The 18150-nt window shown below is 38.2% G+C and overlaps 2 protein-coding genes across 2 annotated transcripts in view; both read left to right on the forward strand.

Moving 5' to 3' along the window:
* The window catches only part of LOC105385626 (protein doublesex), a 109193-nt gene extending 104934 nt beyond the window's left edge, over positions 1–4259 (forward strand). Inside the window, exon 4 of the mRNA XM_038107517.2 lies at positions 3738–4259. The gene's annotated coding sequence lies outside the window, so the exon portion shown is untranslated. The remainder of the gene's footprint in view (positions 1–3737) is intronic.
* A 7275-nt stretch (positions 4260–11534) lies between these two features.
* LOC105385601 (protein UXT homolog) lies at positions 11535–12134 on the forward strand. Its single transcript, XM_011556006.3, has one exon. The coding sequence runs from the start codon at positions 11645–11647 to the stop codon at positions 12095–12097; it is 453 nt and encodes a 150-aa protein (XP_011554308.3). The 5' UTR covers positions 11535–11644; the 3' UTR covers positions 12098–12134.
* Positions 12135–18150: the final 6016 nt, after the last annotated feature.

An 18150-nucleotide genomic window follows, 5' to 3' on the forward strand; every position in this document is an offset into this window, starting at 1 on the left:
CCAATGCAAAATGATCTTAATTGCAACAGAAACCTCCCGATTCACTAAATCCGCAATCCGAAATAGGACAGCGTCCCGGTTTAAGGCGCATAATTGAATGAAGGTTGTCATTTCCCGCGCGGCGGCGGCGGTGGCGGCGACCGGTGTGCAACATTGTTGCAACTTGCAACCGCATGTTTTTTCAGGGTTCCGCCGGACACTGAGAGAAATGACTCCCGAATTACGCTCGCTTTTTATTTCATTTATAAATGTCACTCGAAGCAGACTATGTGGAACTACAGGGGCGTAAATTTAATGTGGCTGGCAGCAAACTATGTATCTGGAACTATAGGGGTATATTGGAAGAAATATAATTTCTGAATATCTCACAATCCACAATTTCACACGAAGATACTTGACCCTGCAGAACTCCATTATTTGGTGTCCCATTGAAGATAAAATGGGTAGATTTATTAATCGGCATTTAGCAGTATTCCATTCCGTACGTTATTCAGTACGTTATAATTTGCGCTCTCAACATAATTATGATTAATATTGGTGATAGTGTGTAAATTATTTGATAAAGAGTTATAAGTACCCATATTAAAATATACCATTAGATATAAGTAAGTATATTTTAGTAAAACTCTACGGAATCGTTATCCGGTGCGCCCAATATGCACTTGGTATTTTTTTCTGGACTAAACGGACCGGTTAGACCTCGCCGCTTGGACCTGACCTATCCCCAGGTCGTTGGACTCTCTGCCCTAAACCTCCTTATACAAGTTTTTAATTGTTTTTTTTTTATTCAGCGTGAGCGGCTCCCAAAATGACAGATTGTATTATAAGGTGCGATGAAGTGTAATAATTTTAGCGTATATTGGAATATGATGATGGCCGACAGGTATCGAGTATGCTGTAGTTTGTGGGGCAACGACTTGTCACTTGCCACCGTTATGTTGGGGCAGGCAGCGACCTATCTTGCTGGAGTCAGTTGTAAGTGGCGTGCATAAATTGTACTGCTTTTTCACCGCGAGTAAATTAAACATACGAGTCGCGGCTCGCTTGCTCTCGGTTATAAAGTGATTTAATAACTAACAAATATTTATGAGGAACAACTTTTTGACACTCTACCTTTATTAAATGGACAAGTAATGATGACTAATTTAATTCCGTAAGGCACATCTGTCAGTAAGAAGCGGGTACAACTTCATTCTTGCCTTTTTCTATCGATGATCGGTTCGGGCCATGTCTTGTAACTCACTAAATTAGTGGGAGAGTTCCCGAGGTACCGTGTGGGACCTGAGGGGAATCCTTAATTTGTGCGGCATAAGAGTTATGTTTGAGCTGCGTGGAATGTTGGTTTGGGAGTGAGAGAGGCCCTCTGCGAGCTGTGCGTCGTCGTATGAAGGAAATTCGTGTAAAAACGCCCACGTCGAGGACGAGGCCTGCGCGGACCCGCGGCATCACGCGGATAAACTAAACAAGATAACTTATCTGATAACTTGGATACTTTCCTTTCCTTTACCTTGGAGAATTCCTTTTAACTTTGCGTTTACAATGCTGCTTCTCTCCTTTCGTGGATGAATTCAAAACGCTTTTGAAACGCTGAGTTGTCAGGTCATATCCTGCAACATCATCACGAAATAGTAGACTTGATTCTACTGCACTAACAATCACGATTTTTTTGTTGTTGCTACAATGACTGAACGCCAGGGGAGTTAATTTGTAACCGCGTGTTAAATGCGCGACAAGCGTAAACGAAACATTCAAAGATTGAGGTTAAAAATTTAACCTGTCAAGATGTCGACAATTACATTTAATTTCACCCCGAGTACGTCGTCCAGAATTTGCATAATATGACAACTGGGAAACAACGCCCATATGCGTGCGAAAAAATGGTCGTCCTAATTTAGTTAATACAAAGATAATTTATTTAATTTCTTGTTCTGAAGCTGTTGGTCGAGTGGGCCCGGCGCCGGCGGGTGCGTGGCAACAGGCGGGCGCTGCCACTGCCTGCGGAACCCTTATTCCGAGATACTCAGCGATCCGTAATAGGTACATTGCTGTAGTATACTGGTTTCTGCTTTCTATTCTGACGGTTGATCGTCGATGTATATAAAAAAAAAAAATTCAACGTGTCATGGTAACACTGAGTTCGCATGAATATGGTACTAGGTTATCTGTTGAGACAGAACCTAGATTACCAAATTACGATCCATATGCAATGCCATGTAGCATTCTACACCCGGACTACTTACTGCCAGTTTCAATGCTCTCTCTATCGATAGCTTACAGTTACTATCATACGATAACACGTAAAAAGATGCATACTGTCAAAATCGTATGAAAGTATGTTTCAGCAATCGATACATAGAGTTATTGAAAATAGCAGCTAATGTACTTCTGAACAGTCATTGTGGCTGCGGAAAGGAAGAGTAGTTTGTATTTTTACAATCGCTTTGTAAACGCTTTACTGTCGTGAATCCGTGACCCGGTCAGGCAACGTTGTTGCCACGCACGCGGCCCAGGAGGGTCACTGCAGCTTGACAAAAACGAACATGTATTATAAAATGAAACATAGCCGTGGTTAGCGCAGCATAGCGCCAAAATTTAGTTTTTCGTAAGCTAAAGTGACCCCCAGTGGAGGCCCCCGGGACCGACGACCGACGCGACGCATTTTCATACCGTTTTGGCTCTACTCTGCAATTGATTAAGGTAGGCTTGGGTTCAAGTGTAGCTTCACGTCTTTTTTGCGGTTTCGTCGCGGTGACGGTGACAAAGAACGATTTTGTAAAAACGAGGGCTGGTGAAGTGGTGAGCTTTGCATAAAGTATCTCCTGTCACCAGAGGGAAGTATGCCAAAACACTTTCGGAATAAATCAAGTCGAAATAATTATATGGTCCGTATGATCTTCTGCTGCCACGTGCTTAGTTACACTTGTGCCTCGCAGCCACCCATGATGTCTTGACGTGGGTATTTTTAGCATAAGTTTGTGCAGTGTGAATATAGCTATTTGGATGCACTGTTTTATCGAACGTATGGAATCTTCATCAGATACATTCTAGAACATTGGTGCTCCCCGCTCGCCTTATGGGCAAACGGCCTCAGACTAACTGTAGTAACTTCATGTACCTAATAGTATACCTAAATTCCTAAAATCATAGAAGGCTGATCACCTGATGTCCGAAACAGTGAAACGATCTATGCTGTCGGATGGGCATGTAAAGCAGTCGGTCCTGCGCCTAGCTCTCTCCAGTCGTGTCGGTCAATCCGTCCCATTGGGCTATGAGAGTGATGGAACAGAGAGTGCTCCTGTGTACTGCGCACACACTTGGGCACTATAATCTGCTCCTGCGTAGATGGCTGATCTCAATTGAGATTGGCCGCCGTGGTCGAAATTCGGCTAGGAGGACACTACTACACTAGTACCTAAATAATTATATTGAATCATTCAGGTATTTTTTATCTTTACCTCTTTGAGCAACGAAAGCGAAATATTCCTTTTGACTTTCTCCGGCGCGGTATGAATGCATGTAGCACGGAGATCCAGACAATTACCCCGCGCCCGCAGTATAGTTCCCGACTTTGTAAAGAAAGATGTAGAGCATTTAGAGCCGCGTGACGGCTCGTCCTGAGATCGGCTGCGTGGTTTAATGGCGCCTAATCATGCAGATTACCGCATATTATACATAATTATGTTAATGTCATTTTAAGGTTGTGTAAGTTGTGTAACCTCTCGCGTTTCTGGTTGCAGGTAGCGCGGCATCCCACCGACGCGGCGGACGCGGGGCGGCGGGGCGGGTCCCCCGCGCCCCACGCCCCGCGGTCGCCCCATGCCCCGCGCGCGCCTAGCGCCCCGCGCTCGCCCCACGCCCCGCGCGCGCCCAGCGCCCCACGGTGGGACCACGGCCCCACTCTCAGCCCCGGCAGTGATATAAGACATTCAAACTAGCAGTAACGAGGTACTACGATTCGTGTTATTTTTGTAGTATTTTTTTGTCTGTTCATATTTAATTGCTAACGTACGTCCGTGTTTCAGTGGATCGTTCATTCTATTTGTACTGTAAAGTGTTAAACTATGTATGTGTCGGTTTGTAAGTGGCCGAAGTATGGAGACAATCGGCTTTAGATATAGCTAAGTTGTTGACGAAGGATTTCTGGAAAACTAATGTTTCATGATAACTTTATTCCTGATTTATTCGTATTGAAATTTGTAGTTGGTAATAATAATATTACGAGTAGCTTACCTTCAAACGTTTTGACACACAAATTACTGGAATTTCAACTTCACTACCTATTTGAAGTATATTGATAGGAAATAACTTCAACTGTTGATTATTGATAGCAAAATAACTTATAAAAAAGTAAAACACAACATTTTGTAAACTATTTCCATCCAGTAGTCGTCCCCAGTAAAATTAACATTTTTGGAAATTCTAAATCTTTGTTACATATTTTTGGTAACGGTTTCGTAAGTATTAGATCTCATAAATTATTTTTATTACTGTAGGTAGGTAGGTAGCCTACCTCATGTTTTTGTTAGATTGTTTTTTGTAATCAAAATTTTTATAAGTAACTATATCATATTTACTTACTTTAAAAAACCAGTGGAATTCATAGAATTGAATGCCTAGTCAAATATAAAACGATACCATCTTTTTAATAATAGTAAATCCCAGTCTTAGACAATCATAAATAACATCAATTAATAAAAATGTACCTATTTACTATGAGAAATCAAAAGTTATAACCACTTTAAGATCTCAGCTTCCACTTTGCTTGACCAAATGACCACAGTGACGTCACACCAAGATACCAACCTGTGTTAACCATAATAATATATGGCAGGGGGTTAATATCATAAACCCCTCTTGAGTCTAAGTGCCAATTTCTCCATAGTTAGAGCATAAACCAGGGAGTAGTGGTTGACTTTTGACACATCTGTCATGAATTTTATAATATGGAGATGACGTATAATTTATAAACCCTGTCGGTTAGAAAACCGACTATGGAGAAATTGGCACTAATGGTTAATGTTAAATAACATAATTGGTTAATGAAGGCGATTTTGTAGGCTTACGTTGTACCTAATTTTAGTATTGTCAACAAAAAATACGAACCACGCAGTCGTCTTTTAAGAATGATGAATTTCGTGCAAATTATAAAACGCTTTGACACTGCTAATTTTAAAATTTGTGCCTTCAAAATCGTTACCAATTACATAATAGGTTAAAATGAATGACGAATAATATTATGTGTACGATGGCCATCACATATTTAACTTAACTTTTGACGCCAGTACCTAAGCTGAGGTCTGTTGTACTTATGGTTATGAAGATATGAATTATAAATGAAATCTTTGTGCATTTTCGAAATGATTAAACAAATTATCCGCCCATCACCATTGGCGTCCTTATATAAATAGTTAGTTTCTCTGTACGCATCGGTATTCCTTTATATGTATTATGCACTGTGACATATTATTATATAATGGCAGATATTAAATATATCATCCTATTTTCTTTTTAACTCTGTACTAAATTGCAAAATAGATCTCTTTTTTTGGACCATGCCTCAAAAACATACACATATAAAAATACTTAACTATATATTTTTCAACTAACCCAACATCTACATAAATATAATACCGAAGTTAAGTGTAAATAGTTAAACATCACATTTTGCGTTAGTGGTTAAACTGGGAATACTTACCAACTATTGTTTTTATTTAAATTTAATATTAAGATTTTAATTTTAGTTTTTAATGATTCTAGTTGTAAATGTAAATTGTGATTGGATCCTAGTAATTTTAAGATTTTCTCGTAATCTAGGTTTAAGGTGAATTTAACATTGTCATTTTATTTATAATTAGTGTTTGTGAATATAACAAATAAATTATAGTTATAATATCCGCCCAGTCGTATTTGGAATACGTTGGTGGTGAGAATTGTCTGTGTCTGTGAATGAACCGATATTCGTCCCTGATTGTGAAAGATGGTCGGTCTCGGGCGTGAAGCATGTAGGACATTGCTATACCACAGGCCAAGCCGTCGACGATGGCTATCCTTGTAAGTATACATACATAGCCTGTCCATTTTCATATACTTTAGAAATAAGTCCTAAATTTTGCGATAACAAAATTCTTTTAGTCTGTCCAATCGGGCCTTTACTATTTGAAGTCCTCTAAAATTTGTCCATTTTTTGTCCACTAGATAAGACGTAGTGCTAATGATACAGTTTTGATATTGGCATAGCTTTTGAAAATATATAGATTGTTCTATTCTATTAAAATGATTTGTGAAAATAGCCCATGTAGCGCCAGAATAAGGACAGTTTGTAAGAAATTTCTTATTTATTAAAATTGTACATCATAGAAGCTTTTCTCCTTAGAACCATCCTATTATTCTTAGATAATTTTGTAAATATTATGCATATTTTCCACCTACCATCTCATCACAGTGATAAATGTTTCTGAATAAAATCATTTAAGAGGATCTGTGTACTCATTTTTAAACCCACCGTTCTTCAGCTGTCTTCTAGTTTTGGATGAGTATTGTTTCCTGTTTGGATGAGTGTTGCCGGTACCCTGGCACGGATCGTTGTTGAAATGAAATTAACTAAAAAGTAACTTATAGTACTTAACTGAATGCCAGGAGCTGCTGACTACAGCCAAAGTAAGAAACATAAGGTTTAGAGGAGCCAAAGGGTAAACAATATACGTACTATGCTGAACCTATAGAGACTTACCCCCTTATTCATAGAAGTTACAGAACGTTTTAGCTATTGAACAGTTTTGTCCCTCTCTGTCAAAGAGCAAACTGTTCATTTGTATTTTTAACTTTTCTATTTCTAAGAATAAGGGGGTTAGTATAGAGATAAGGACTAAGCCCAGCAGTGAACGATCAGTGGTGTGCTTATATTGCCTAAGTAGGTACTTTTTAACCCGGAATCCCCACTAAAAAACTTATCAAGGCAAAGCTAGCGGGCAACAGCTAGTAACTAATAAAATCTTTGCGCATTTAATAATAGACCTTTTAAACCATGTTTAAATATTAAACAGGTGCTAATTGCTGACTACACAAACCTTGCATCTTCCCATCTGGGTGACCTTTACATTGGAAACAAAACGAGATATTTGTATGTTGCCAATAGTAGGATGCCGTAAATTAAATACCAATGACAGGTCAGTCAACCTAAGACTTGAACTAGTACTACACTTAGGGCGATGACATACTTACACAGGTGTTCTATATATGTATATTAAGGATCAGGAAATGTTAACTAATGCATGAAATGTGGTGAGTATTTTTTTTAAATTAAGTGGTAAGTATTTTTACATTTTATTGAAAGAAAAGATTGGCACCAGGAACAACTAAGAATTGGCTTAACTTATTAGGTTCTCATTTATCAGTCCCATTTTGCCTCGACTCCTTAGTTTACTTGTTGTGAACAGCAATAATCGTCCACTGCTGGACTCTATTCTACTCTCTGTGGGGGTGTAAGTACCTGCACCTGGCTCTCTCGAATGGAACCTTTGTGCATATCTCCAAGGTCTAAACTGCCTTCCTAAGTTTGGACCATTTGCCACCACGCTGGTCCACTGCGAGTTGGTGGGTTTAGATGTGCTTAATCTAGATAATAATATGCAGGATTCCTCACGATGGTTTCCTTCACCGTAAGAGAGATGGTTGGTATACATAGTACTTAACTTAAAGGAACTCATTCGTACATGTCAGCGCCGGGATTAATCAGGGCGCTTACCCGACTAAGCCACCACCGCTCTCTAGGGGACCTTTCAAGGAGCGCCACAACACTATATCCTCGGCCTTCCTCATCTAACCACTAACATCTAACCGGCTACCAGTCTTAGGTGTCGTCAATAATGTAGTAAATTTAGCAGCTTAGGTATCAGAATATTTACAATAAAAAAATTAAATGTTTAATCAAATACTTACTTAATGGAATGATTTTTAAAAACTGGGGTCGTTGGGCATCGACATTTTGTAAGTACTTAAGTGGAACTTTTTCATTGCTCGTGAGTTTACTTATAAAAAACTATAACATTTGGTAGGTACCTACCTACTGGCTTCTAGCATGCCAACAAGCAGGTGCTTGACTTCTTTAAAAAAAGATCATTGTCATTGACCAGACCATAAATAATACAATTTTTCTGGAATTACTCGTTTCGCAAGAAATCTTCAAGTGACAGTTTAGGCTTTAATAAAACCTATTTTATCGATGATTGGTGCCGAATATCGATATCAAGTTCGTCGAGGTGAACTATTGAACAGTCTCTCCTCTAAGTCGAAAATAGGTGTCACTTTTAAGATTCTTATATAGGTACTTAAATATTATATCCGACGTTTTGGAAGACCTATTCTCGATTCTATAGGTGTCAGTCACTTTATCGCGTTTTTCTGTGATCGGTCTTTGAACAGAGTTAGAAAAGTACCCGGGGTAAGACGGGACCCCCCACTTATATGCATAACTATATATCTTAGGAATCTGAGTAATGAGCCAATAGAAAGGCTTAGATGATTGATCTTTAGTTCGCCAATATGGCAGCAGGTGTGAAGCGCATGCGTTTTTTGTGTAAGCTCAATTGTAAATACAACGTCACAACACAGTAAGTAAAACAGTGGCATTTTTGGTAATTGTGTGTTTTTATTTAAGGTTTGTACGCTTTGTTTAAATATGTGCAAAATCACTTTAACATTGACATTTTTTTATGAATAAAATAAATTCAATGTTACAAATCCTGTAGGTCTATTTGTTATGAATTATTTTTATAAAAAAATATAACGTGGGGCAAGACGGGGTATTTTGGAGGGGCAAGATAGGGTACGGATCTAGTTAGGTTAAGTTTTTTTTTCTCCAACCCGATATTTGACATTGTAGAAGGGCTCTAAAAGGGGTACAGGGAAATTGGCTAAAAAGACAAAGCAGATACTGCCTACGAAGAAGAATAACAACGAAGATGACTGTATCTACCTCTACTGTGAGGATATCAACAGTCATACTTTAAATCTAAGGAAAACTGGGTTGGATGTCAAGGTGCAGGCATTGGGCTCACGCTGCAGGTGCTGGTGTTGACGTTAATAACGCAGAAGAAGTGTTGTTTGTCTGTTTTGTGCACCACATAGTATACTTACCCCATCTTACCCCGTACATGGGGAAAGATGGTTTATTTCTCATTTTTAGGGTTCCGTTGCCAAAATGGCAAAAACGGAACCCTTATAGTTTCGTCATGTCCGTCTGTCCGTCTGTCCGTCTGTCACAGCCGATTTACTCGGAAACTATAAGTACTACAGTGATGAAATTTGATGGGAATATGTGTTGTATGAACCGCTACAAAAATATGACACTAAATAGTAAAAAAAAGAATTGGGGGTGGGGCCCCCCATACATGTAACTGAGGGATGAAATTTTTTTTTTCGATGTACGGTGGCCTGCGCCTAAAAGTATACAGGCGGAGTTTTTAAAATAGCGATCTCACGCTCACATGCTGCTCAAGCACATCCACATAAACACCACTGCTACACACATCACACACAACACGTCCCCGGATTTATAACAAATGTAGCTGGATCCTTCATCATCAGGGATCGCTATTTTAAAAACTCCGCCTGTATACTTTTAGGCGCAGGCCACCGTACATACCCGTGTGGGGTATCAATGGAAAGGTCTTTTAAAATGATATAAAGTTTTCTAAAAAACATTTTTCTTAAAGTGAACGGTTTTTGAGATATCAGCTCTCAAAGTCGTAAAAAGTATGTCCCCCCCCCTCTATTTTTATAACTACGGGGTATAAAATTCTAAAAAAAATAGAGGTGATGCATGCTAATTAACTCTTTCAACGATTTTTGGTTTGATCAAAGTATCTCTTATAGTTTTTGAGATAGGTTGATTTAACTGTAATTTGCTACGGAACCCTTTGTGCGCGAGCCCGACTCGCACTTGGCCGGTTTTTTTTACATTTCTTTAAATAAGTCAATTGTAATGATTACTTTTTTGGCAAAAGCTGTGCCAAAGTATTTGTTTTTAAGTTCCTAATGAGCCATAAATAATTGATAACGTTGTGGTTATAAATACCTGTTGTTTTTTTTATTTTCCCTTAGCAACCCCGTCTTACCCCGGGTTCCCCTAATTCTTCGAAGACTAACCTCCAAATTCGTAGAGCTTTTTGACACTTTACAATAGGTTTAAAATTGACGTTGAGATATACGAATTTCAACTTTTTGACTGACGTAAAGAGTCGAAACTTGTGTGTTTCAAAGTTAATTTTAACCTTGTTATAAATTTACAATACGTTCTATGAATTTGAGGGTAATTCTATGAAATTACATTTCCAGGCGTTTCTCTGGAGCTTATTTGGCTTACAATAATTAATAGACTTAAGTATTACTATGAAATAAAATTTATAACTAACGCTATTTCTACAATTTTCATCATCACGACCCATTACGTCCCCACTGCTGGGGCACGGGTCTCCTTCCAGTGAAGGAAGGGTTTTAGGCCTAGTCCACCACGCTGTCCAAGTGCGGGTTGGTGGACCCCAACACAAGCAAGCTTGTGCTGAGAGAGTTGTCGGGTAAGTAGGCAACCCGACTGTCAGATGTTTTCAAGCCGCCCGAAGGCATTTGACTAGGCTTAACGATTGCTGCTGAAGCAGCAACCGGGACCCAGGGCTTAACGTGCCGTCCGAAGCACGGAAGCGTCCAGAAAAGAACGACTTGAAATCGGTCACCCATCCAATGGCTGACCGTGCCAGTTGTTGCTTAACCTCAGTGATCAGTTACGATCACTGAAGCCCGCTCGACTACGGACGCTTTGCTCGACTACGGAGACGCTTGTTACATATAAATTGAATCCTGCTAGTGACATCTATTGATGGGCAATAATAGTTAGGAATAGAGTGCCACTTACAAAACTCACATTATTATTATAATTTCATTTACGATAGCTGGTTGACCTTAAAGTTTGTACATACTCCGATAGATGGCGTTGCAAATTCTATGCCCGTTTTTAGAGACTGTTATCAATACGTATCTCATACATCATAAACTGTTATCAATCATACATCATAAAGCTAAAGAAAAATCATTACATTATTACATAAAAACGTGTTTTAAAACATAAAAATGTAAAAATATGTAAGGTGCAGGTGGGTTATTACGAATTTCGGATAATTCCGATTTTTGCCGATTTCTTCCAAACGCAGCTGTACTTTGAACCGTGGAACAACCCCATCACACACATTATTTATGTTTTTTTTCTTTACGCACTTTGAATACTGTCTCTCTCTGACGTTTTTTACTTTTATGGATGTTTTAACTGTCTTTGTAAATAAATATCTTGCGTCAAGTTTGTTGTTAAAAGGGTTGAATGGGGTTGAAATGTCAAAATGATGACAAAAATCTAAATCAAACGGGTCAGGAAGTCATGTTTTAAATTGTAGTTTTTGGATCGTAAATATCACAATAACGTTTTTGAACACAAATAACAAATTAAATGCTTAGCAATAAGAAATAACAAATCAGATAAACATGGATAAACATGACTAACCAATAGTATCAGCTGTTGTAAAATGTTTTTAGGTTAAGTTTGTGTTATTGTTGTTCAATAAAGTTTAAAATTCTGGACTTTGCAACTTCTAATATCATGTCGAAAGTGAATATCGAAGAGACAATTCTGAAATACGAGGCGTTTATCAACAATGTCCTCAAAGAGGACTTGAAACAAGTGGACCTCAGGTTACAAGGAGTCAATACAGAGATCTCAGACTTGATTCAGCAAAAGCATACCTTGAAAGTGGTCACCGATAAGGCAGTTCATCCTCATGGCTTCGTCACTCAAGTGAACATAGGCTGTAACTTCTTCATGGAAGCAGCGGTGGAAGATACATCTAATCTACTCTTCAATATTGGATTAAATCACTATTTAGAATTTAGCACCGAAGAAGCTAATAAATACTTAGAAATTAGGATCAAAGCGTTTGAGAAAAAAGCTGAAGAACTTAGAAACAAAAGTGCCGAGACTAAAGCACACATTAAACTTATGTTATTTGGTATTGCCGAGCTACAGAATCAGCAATTAGGAATTATTAAAAGTTAAAGTTTCAGTGCCTAGTAAAAAAATAAAGTGTTTTTTTTATTATGTGGTTTTTTATATACTTACTATAACTTAAATCAGTTTTAAATGAGACAGTCCTTCCAAGCAATAATTTATAAAGTGCCCGTTGCATCTGATGCTTTGTGTCTGAGACAGACATTCTTAAGGCGACAGAGACAGGAGACCGCAACCACAACACATAAAATGATGAGGATGTATGAAGCGAGACCTACCTCTCGGTCTCCTTTGATACATTTCATGTGTTGGAGGGTCCCCTGTCTCTGTCACTGGCGCAAACGCCACCTTTATTCAGTAAAATTTTATGATTTTTCGAGCTTTAAGTTATGGAAAAGATTACAGATAACCAAAGAAAATAACATTGTAAATAAAATAAAATATTGCTGTAAGTTAATAATCTATTAGGGTTATTCAGATAGAAAAGTTACATTAGTTTGAATACTAATCCATTTACATTTGGCATTTTAATAAAAGTTCATGAAGCGCCCTCTTTTAGATCATTTCAGAACTATTTTATAACACAGTATACTTACATATTATTTCACATCTTGTTTATTTTTAAACTCACGAGAATTTGTCAGTAGTTTGAACTTTATCCACTAGATGTCACTTCACAGAGTTTTTTCGACGCCTGAAAAGTGGCTAAAGCCCAAGTTATCCTGACTCGGAATCACGCTTCAAGTAACTTTTAACGTTGATATTCCAAGACAGGGAACCTTAGTCTTAGTCCTACATACCTCAGGATTTCTCTTCAAAGAAGTAACTATGTACGTGCCTCATCATCAGCCTCTAGGAGCTCCACAACTCGCAGCTTTCCTCATTAAGCCGGGTCGTCAGAATCATCAGATGTATAGTGTACTTAATTTTTTTCTCTATCAGAAAGTAACACAAAAGAAAATAAGTAAGAAGATACTTACATAATAATGATTTCATCATCAGCCAATAATCATTCAATGCTGGACATAGGCCTCTCCCAAGGTCGCCACTGCACTCGGTCCTCGGCCTTCCTTATCCAACCACTACCGGCTACCCGCCTAAGGTCGGCAGTCCAGCGGGCAGGAGGGCGTCCCACGCCGCGTTTGCATGTTCGTGGTCTCCACTCGAGAACTCGTCTACTCCAACGGTTATGGGTTCTTCGGCAGATATGACCAGCCAACTGCCACTTCAGTTTGCATATTTTGACAGCGATGTCGGTAACCTTAGTCAAGCCTGTCCTCTGACGGATAAGGCCCGGGTCTCTTATTTACGCCGTAGGTCGTGTCCAGCGTCACGCCGTAGGCCGCGTCACGATGCTCACTACATCTACGCGCCAACGTCGGCGTGCGAGGGAGACCGCATCAGTACATTTCTATAGTGAGCATCGTGACGCGGCCTACGGCTTGACGCCGGACGCGACCTGCGGCGTAAATAGGAGACCCAGGCCTAACCTAATTTCTGATACGATCCATCAGAGAAACCCCAAGCATAGCTCTCTCCATAGCACGCTGAGCGATTTTTATCGGTTTATAATGATTTAATACAGTAATTTATTAGTTTATAGGTTCAAAACATGGTTGCTAATGCCGAGTTGCAGAAAGGATCATAAAGCTGATATAGGAATTAAATCTATGTCAACCTCTTCCTGTCCATATGTATGTCGCAGTCATCTGGTTTAATCTCCTGTTTGATTGAACCGCTAGCCCGTTCATTGGATGACGCTACTCAGTTGAATGACTAAAGAACAACTCGTCAAGTGGTTGACTGTAACGTCTAACGTCTTGACTGAACGTTATTCAGCGAAGTCGTTAAATGGGATATAGTATAGCAACTTTGTAATGTCTGGTTAGGATGAACATGACCAGACAAGAGTCAAAAAAAGACTATGTCACAAAGCTCTCATCTCACAAATTAACTAAACAATAACAATAAACGTACCTTGATAATGTTGTTCATAATTATCCAGTTTCAGCACATTTTTTCTTTGAAACTATCCGCCGGCGGTGAAATAATAGGTAAATCCATGTTGTCACACTATTTCAACATAAATAACGCACTTAAAAGCTAATTTATTTGCAAAAAATAACAATAAAAGTGATTTTTATGTCAGCTGTTCGCTGTTAGACGCCATATTTGTTTTATTCACCACCTGACTGATTTTAAGTCCGCTAACTAGTTGGACGTTTTGTGACGCTTGTACAATCAACGTTCGGCCTAGTCATACAACTGAATAGCGTCATCCAATGAACGGGCTAGCGGTTCAATCAAACAGGAGATTAAACCAGTTGCCTGCGACATGTATACTGTTAAAGCCTTGCTTATAATAACACTAATGTCGACATTAGCTTAAAGTTAATTTGTGAAACTCAGCTTAAGTATACATAATTTTAAGGTAAGTAGCTATGTATTTTATAACCTAGGTACTACCGTAACCGCGTACCGTACTAGTTACTAACGTAAACCTCTAGGTGCTTTTGCATGCCTATGCCTGCCTATGGTAGCCTTCGCAAATATTGGATTAAGAAATTGAGCTTATAGGGTGATTAGGGAGAGGCTAGGCTAGCGCTTTGATGAAGCACTAAGATGCCTATTTAGGGGCTATCATTGCCACTTATGACCCTTGCGAAGTCGAGGTATGGTAATTTATTGAAAATTGCTTACAACTTTTGTGACAAGTACAGCTGAAAGGGCTAACCATCTTACTTGAATTATTCCATTGACTGCACACTTGGGGTAGGTATTATTAGGTCGGATTAACCACTTTGAAAGTATTAAATATTATGTTCCAGGGTTCTCTGGCAGTCTATTTATATGGATGTAGCATGTGGGTACATAATATGTCATTAAATCAAAACATAATTTCGCATTTCTCTGGCTATAATCATAGCTCTGGCGTTTACGTTTCTGCAAATTACTTTGACGCGACTTTAAGTAGTTTGTACAGTCAGCTTCATAAATAGCTATATTTCTTAACCCCTGATGGAAAAAGAAGCCTGTTATAAGTTTAATGTGTCTGTGGTAGCGTAGCTCAAAACGGCTGAACCAATTTTCGATTTGTTTGTGTTTGGCTCATAGGGAGTTTTAGTATTCTCAGCGATATAAACTTATGATTCAATATTTGTATGGTAGAGTAGAACAGATCACTTACCTGTAGGTACATGTGTGGGTAAGGAGGCTGCTGAATCTGCCGAACAAAATCTTCTTTGCGGGCCGGTCACAAGCGGGGATACCACCACCGACTATTAGCAATCAGCAATCCTGCAGCATCGCTTATCTGTCAAATCAGACGTATCTTGTATAGATTTGCTTTGTGTATATGTCGCAGTAAGATAGTTATAGCCGTAATATATGTAGTTATATCCCTAGGGATATGATTATATACCGGAACATAGTTATACGAAAGCGATTCATTACTATCTCACTAGGGATATAGTTATAAAACGGACCAAGTTTAGTGATATAGTTATATTACTAGATTAAGTTTCGTGAAATAGCTATTTGAGTGAAACCAAGATCTCACCTTACTTGATAAGAAATAAAGATATCTCAAAAACGTTCATAAGTTTAAAAAGATTTGTTTGATTAGTTTTAAATGTACTTATTGTTAATGCCTTAAATTCCAAAAAATATGATTGTTTTAATTATAATTTCAATTACTTTAATACTTGTTCATGCCACAAAGTATTTGTAACTGCAGGTTACCTATACCTACATATATAGTGTAGATTTTTTAATGAATAACGATAAAACATTTTGGCTTTGATGCCAAGGTTATTGAAAATGTTCCTGTAATAAAACGAATAGGTGTTCTACTAAAAGATGTGCCTGTAAGAAGCATCCAGTGCTATGTTATTCTAGATGTCACTATTCCTCTACTTGTCCGAACAAAAATTTTAAAATATTTTTATTGAAACCATGATCTCAGTTGATAATTGATAAAGATATCTCAAAATGTTGATTAACTTTATAAGACTTTTAAAATTTAGTTTAGTTTTGATTTTATTGTTAATGCTTAAATTCTTAAAAATATGATTCTTTTAATTATAAATTCAAAGAATCATATTTAAATTAAATAATTTAAATTACTTTTAATACGTGTAAATGACACAAAGTAACTAACTGCAGAAACACAAAGTATATTTTTTAATAAAGATAAAACCAATATACTATCGTTTTATTTAATTCTATGAGGTAGATTTCTATTTCACTAAGTTTAATCAAGTAATACATTTATAACACTGAACTTAATCTAGTAATATAACTATATCACTAAACTTGTTCCGTTTTATAACTATATCCCTAGTGAGATAGTAATGAATCGCTTTCGTATAACTATGTTCCGGTATATAATCATATCCCTAGGGATATAACTATATTACGGCTATAACTATCTTACTGCGACATATAGATCAGACGGATAAGCGAGGATCGTTGATGGCTAAACTGACGGTGGTGCGGTGCGGTAGCTAGTAGTCAGTACAACACTCAACCATTGACTTATATATTACTATATATTACTAGCGTAAAGAGAGGGCAAAGCGCTCAAGAAAATTGCACCCCCAAAATCTCTTATATTTGTCATCATTTGTTTGAATTAGGGCCAGAGCGCGGGTAAAATTTTCTTCAAGCAAAATGTTCTAACGGACGCACCCTTTCTTTTGAAATGATTGCACACAACACACAACACGACTATCACTTCACTTTTACACCCTGTATGAGTGGGAGTCACTGGGTAGTCACTTTTCCTATTAAATTCACATTGTTTGATGGAATAAAGCACTATGGCAGTGGCGCGCGCGCAGCAACCAACCATGCGAGCGTGTTGTGGTTCTCAATATGTGAAACTACCCGCATCATCATCATTATCAGCCCGTATCTGCCCACTGCTGGGTATAAGCCTCTTCCCTATCACGCCATCTCTTCCGGTCCTGTGCGAGTCTAGTCCAGTGTGTACCGGCCACATTAACAATGTCATCAGACCATCGGGCCGGCGGTCTGCCTATTCCTCGTTTGCCAGTTCTTGGCCACCACTCTGTGACTGCCCCAGTCCACCTGCCGTCGTCCCTCCTAACCAAGTGTCCTGCCCATCTCCACTTTAATTTTGTGATTCGGCTACCCATGTTATCCACACGAGTTTTACGTCGAATTGGGCACACGATCCACAAGAGAGATGCCGAGCATGGCGCGCTCCATAGCCCTTTGTGCGACTTTTATTTTGTGCATGTCGGCTTTAGTGAGCGTCCGTGTTTCGGCTCCGTAAGTGAGGATAGGCAGAACACACTGATTGAACACCTTAAAAACTACACGCATGTGAAAAGAAAATAATCGCTTTCATTTTTATTGCAAAATGTTCTTTAACTTCGATTTTAGGTGGTTTCTTTGGCTATACTATTTCAGAAATAGATGTACACACGGCAACGTTAAATGGTTGGCAGGGCACACTAACGTAGGTAGTGTATGTGTGTGTCAGCGACGTCGACGTAATTATTTAGTTCTGGGCAACCCACACACGGATATTGTAAGCATGTAGTTGTGCTAGTGACAATGATTCATTGTTTTTATGATATGAAGCAAAATTTTGCAATGCATTGTAATAGATTGAATGGCTCAGTTGGTATGATACAAGACTTACAATAATCGGTATGGTGGTTCAAATCCCTCTGAACTTACAAAATTCCTTTTTTGTTTTTTTTTATAGATTTAATTTATTTTTTAATATGGCTAATAATAGTATTGTAGTAAATACGAATAAAAGCAACACAGAAAGTAAATGAAACAAGTTATTAAGTGTTAAAATTACAAAATTTATTCTTGCCGTAACATAAACATTAACCCCCTTATTCATAGAAAAGTTACAATACGTTTTAACTAATAAACTGTTTTGTCCCTCTCTGTCAAGAAACAAATTGTTCTTTGTCGGAGAGGGACAAAACAGTTTATTAGTTAAAACGTATTGTAACTTCTCTATGAATAAGGGGGTAAGGATGTTACGTTTTTGTTGTTTTTCGTTTTAAAACATAGTTGTAGTTTATATTAATAAGGAAAATTTTCAATTAGCAGTT

This window comes from Plutella xylostella, chromosome 25 (genome assembly GCF_932276165.1).
Source record: "Plutella xylostella chromosome 25, ilPluXylo3.1, whole genome shotgun sequence".
In the NCBI taxonomy this organism is placed as follows: domain Eukaryota; kingdom Metazoa; phylum Arthropoda; class Insecta; order Lepidoptera; family Plutellidae; genus Plutella; species Plutella xylostella.

Bases quoted from the DNA above. Each gene is read 5' to 3' on its own strand.
- LOC105385601 (XM_011556006.3), top strand. From the start codon at position 11,645: ATGTCGAAAGTGAATATCGAAGAGACAATTCTGAAATACGAGGCGTTT.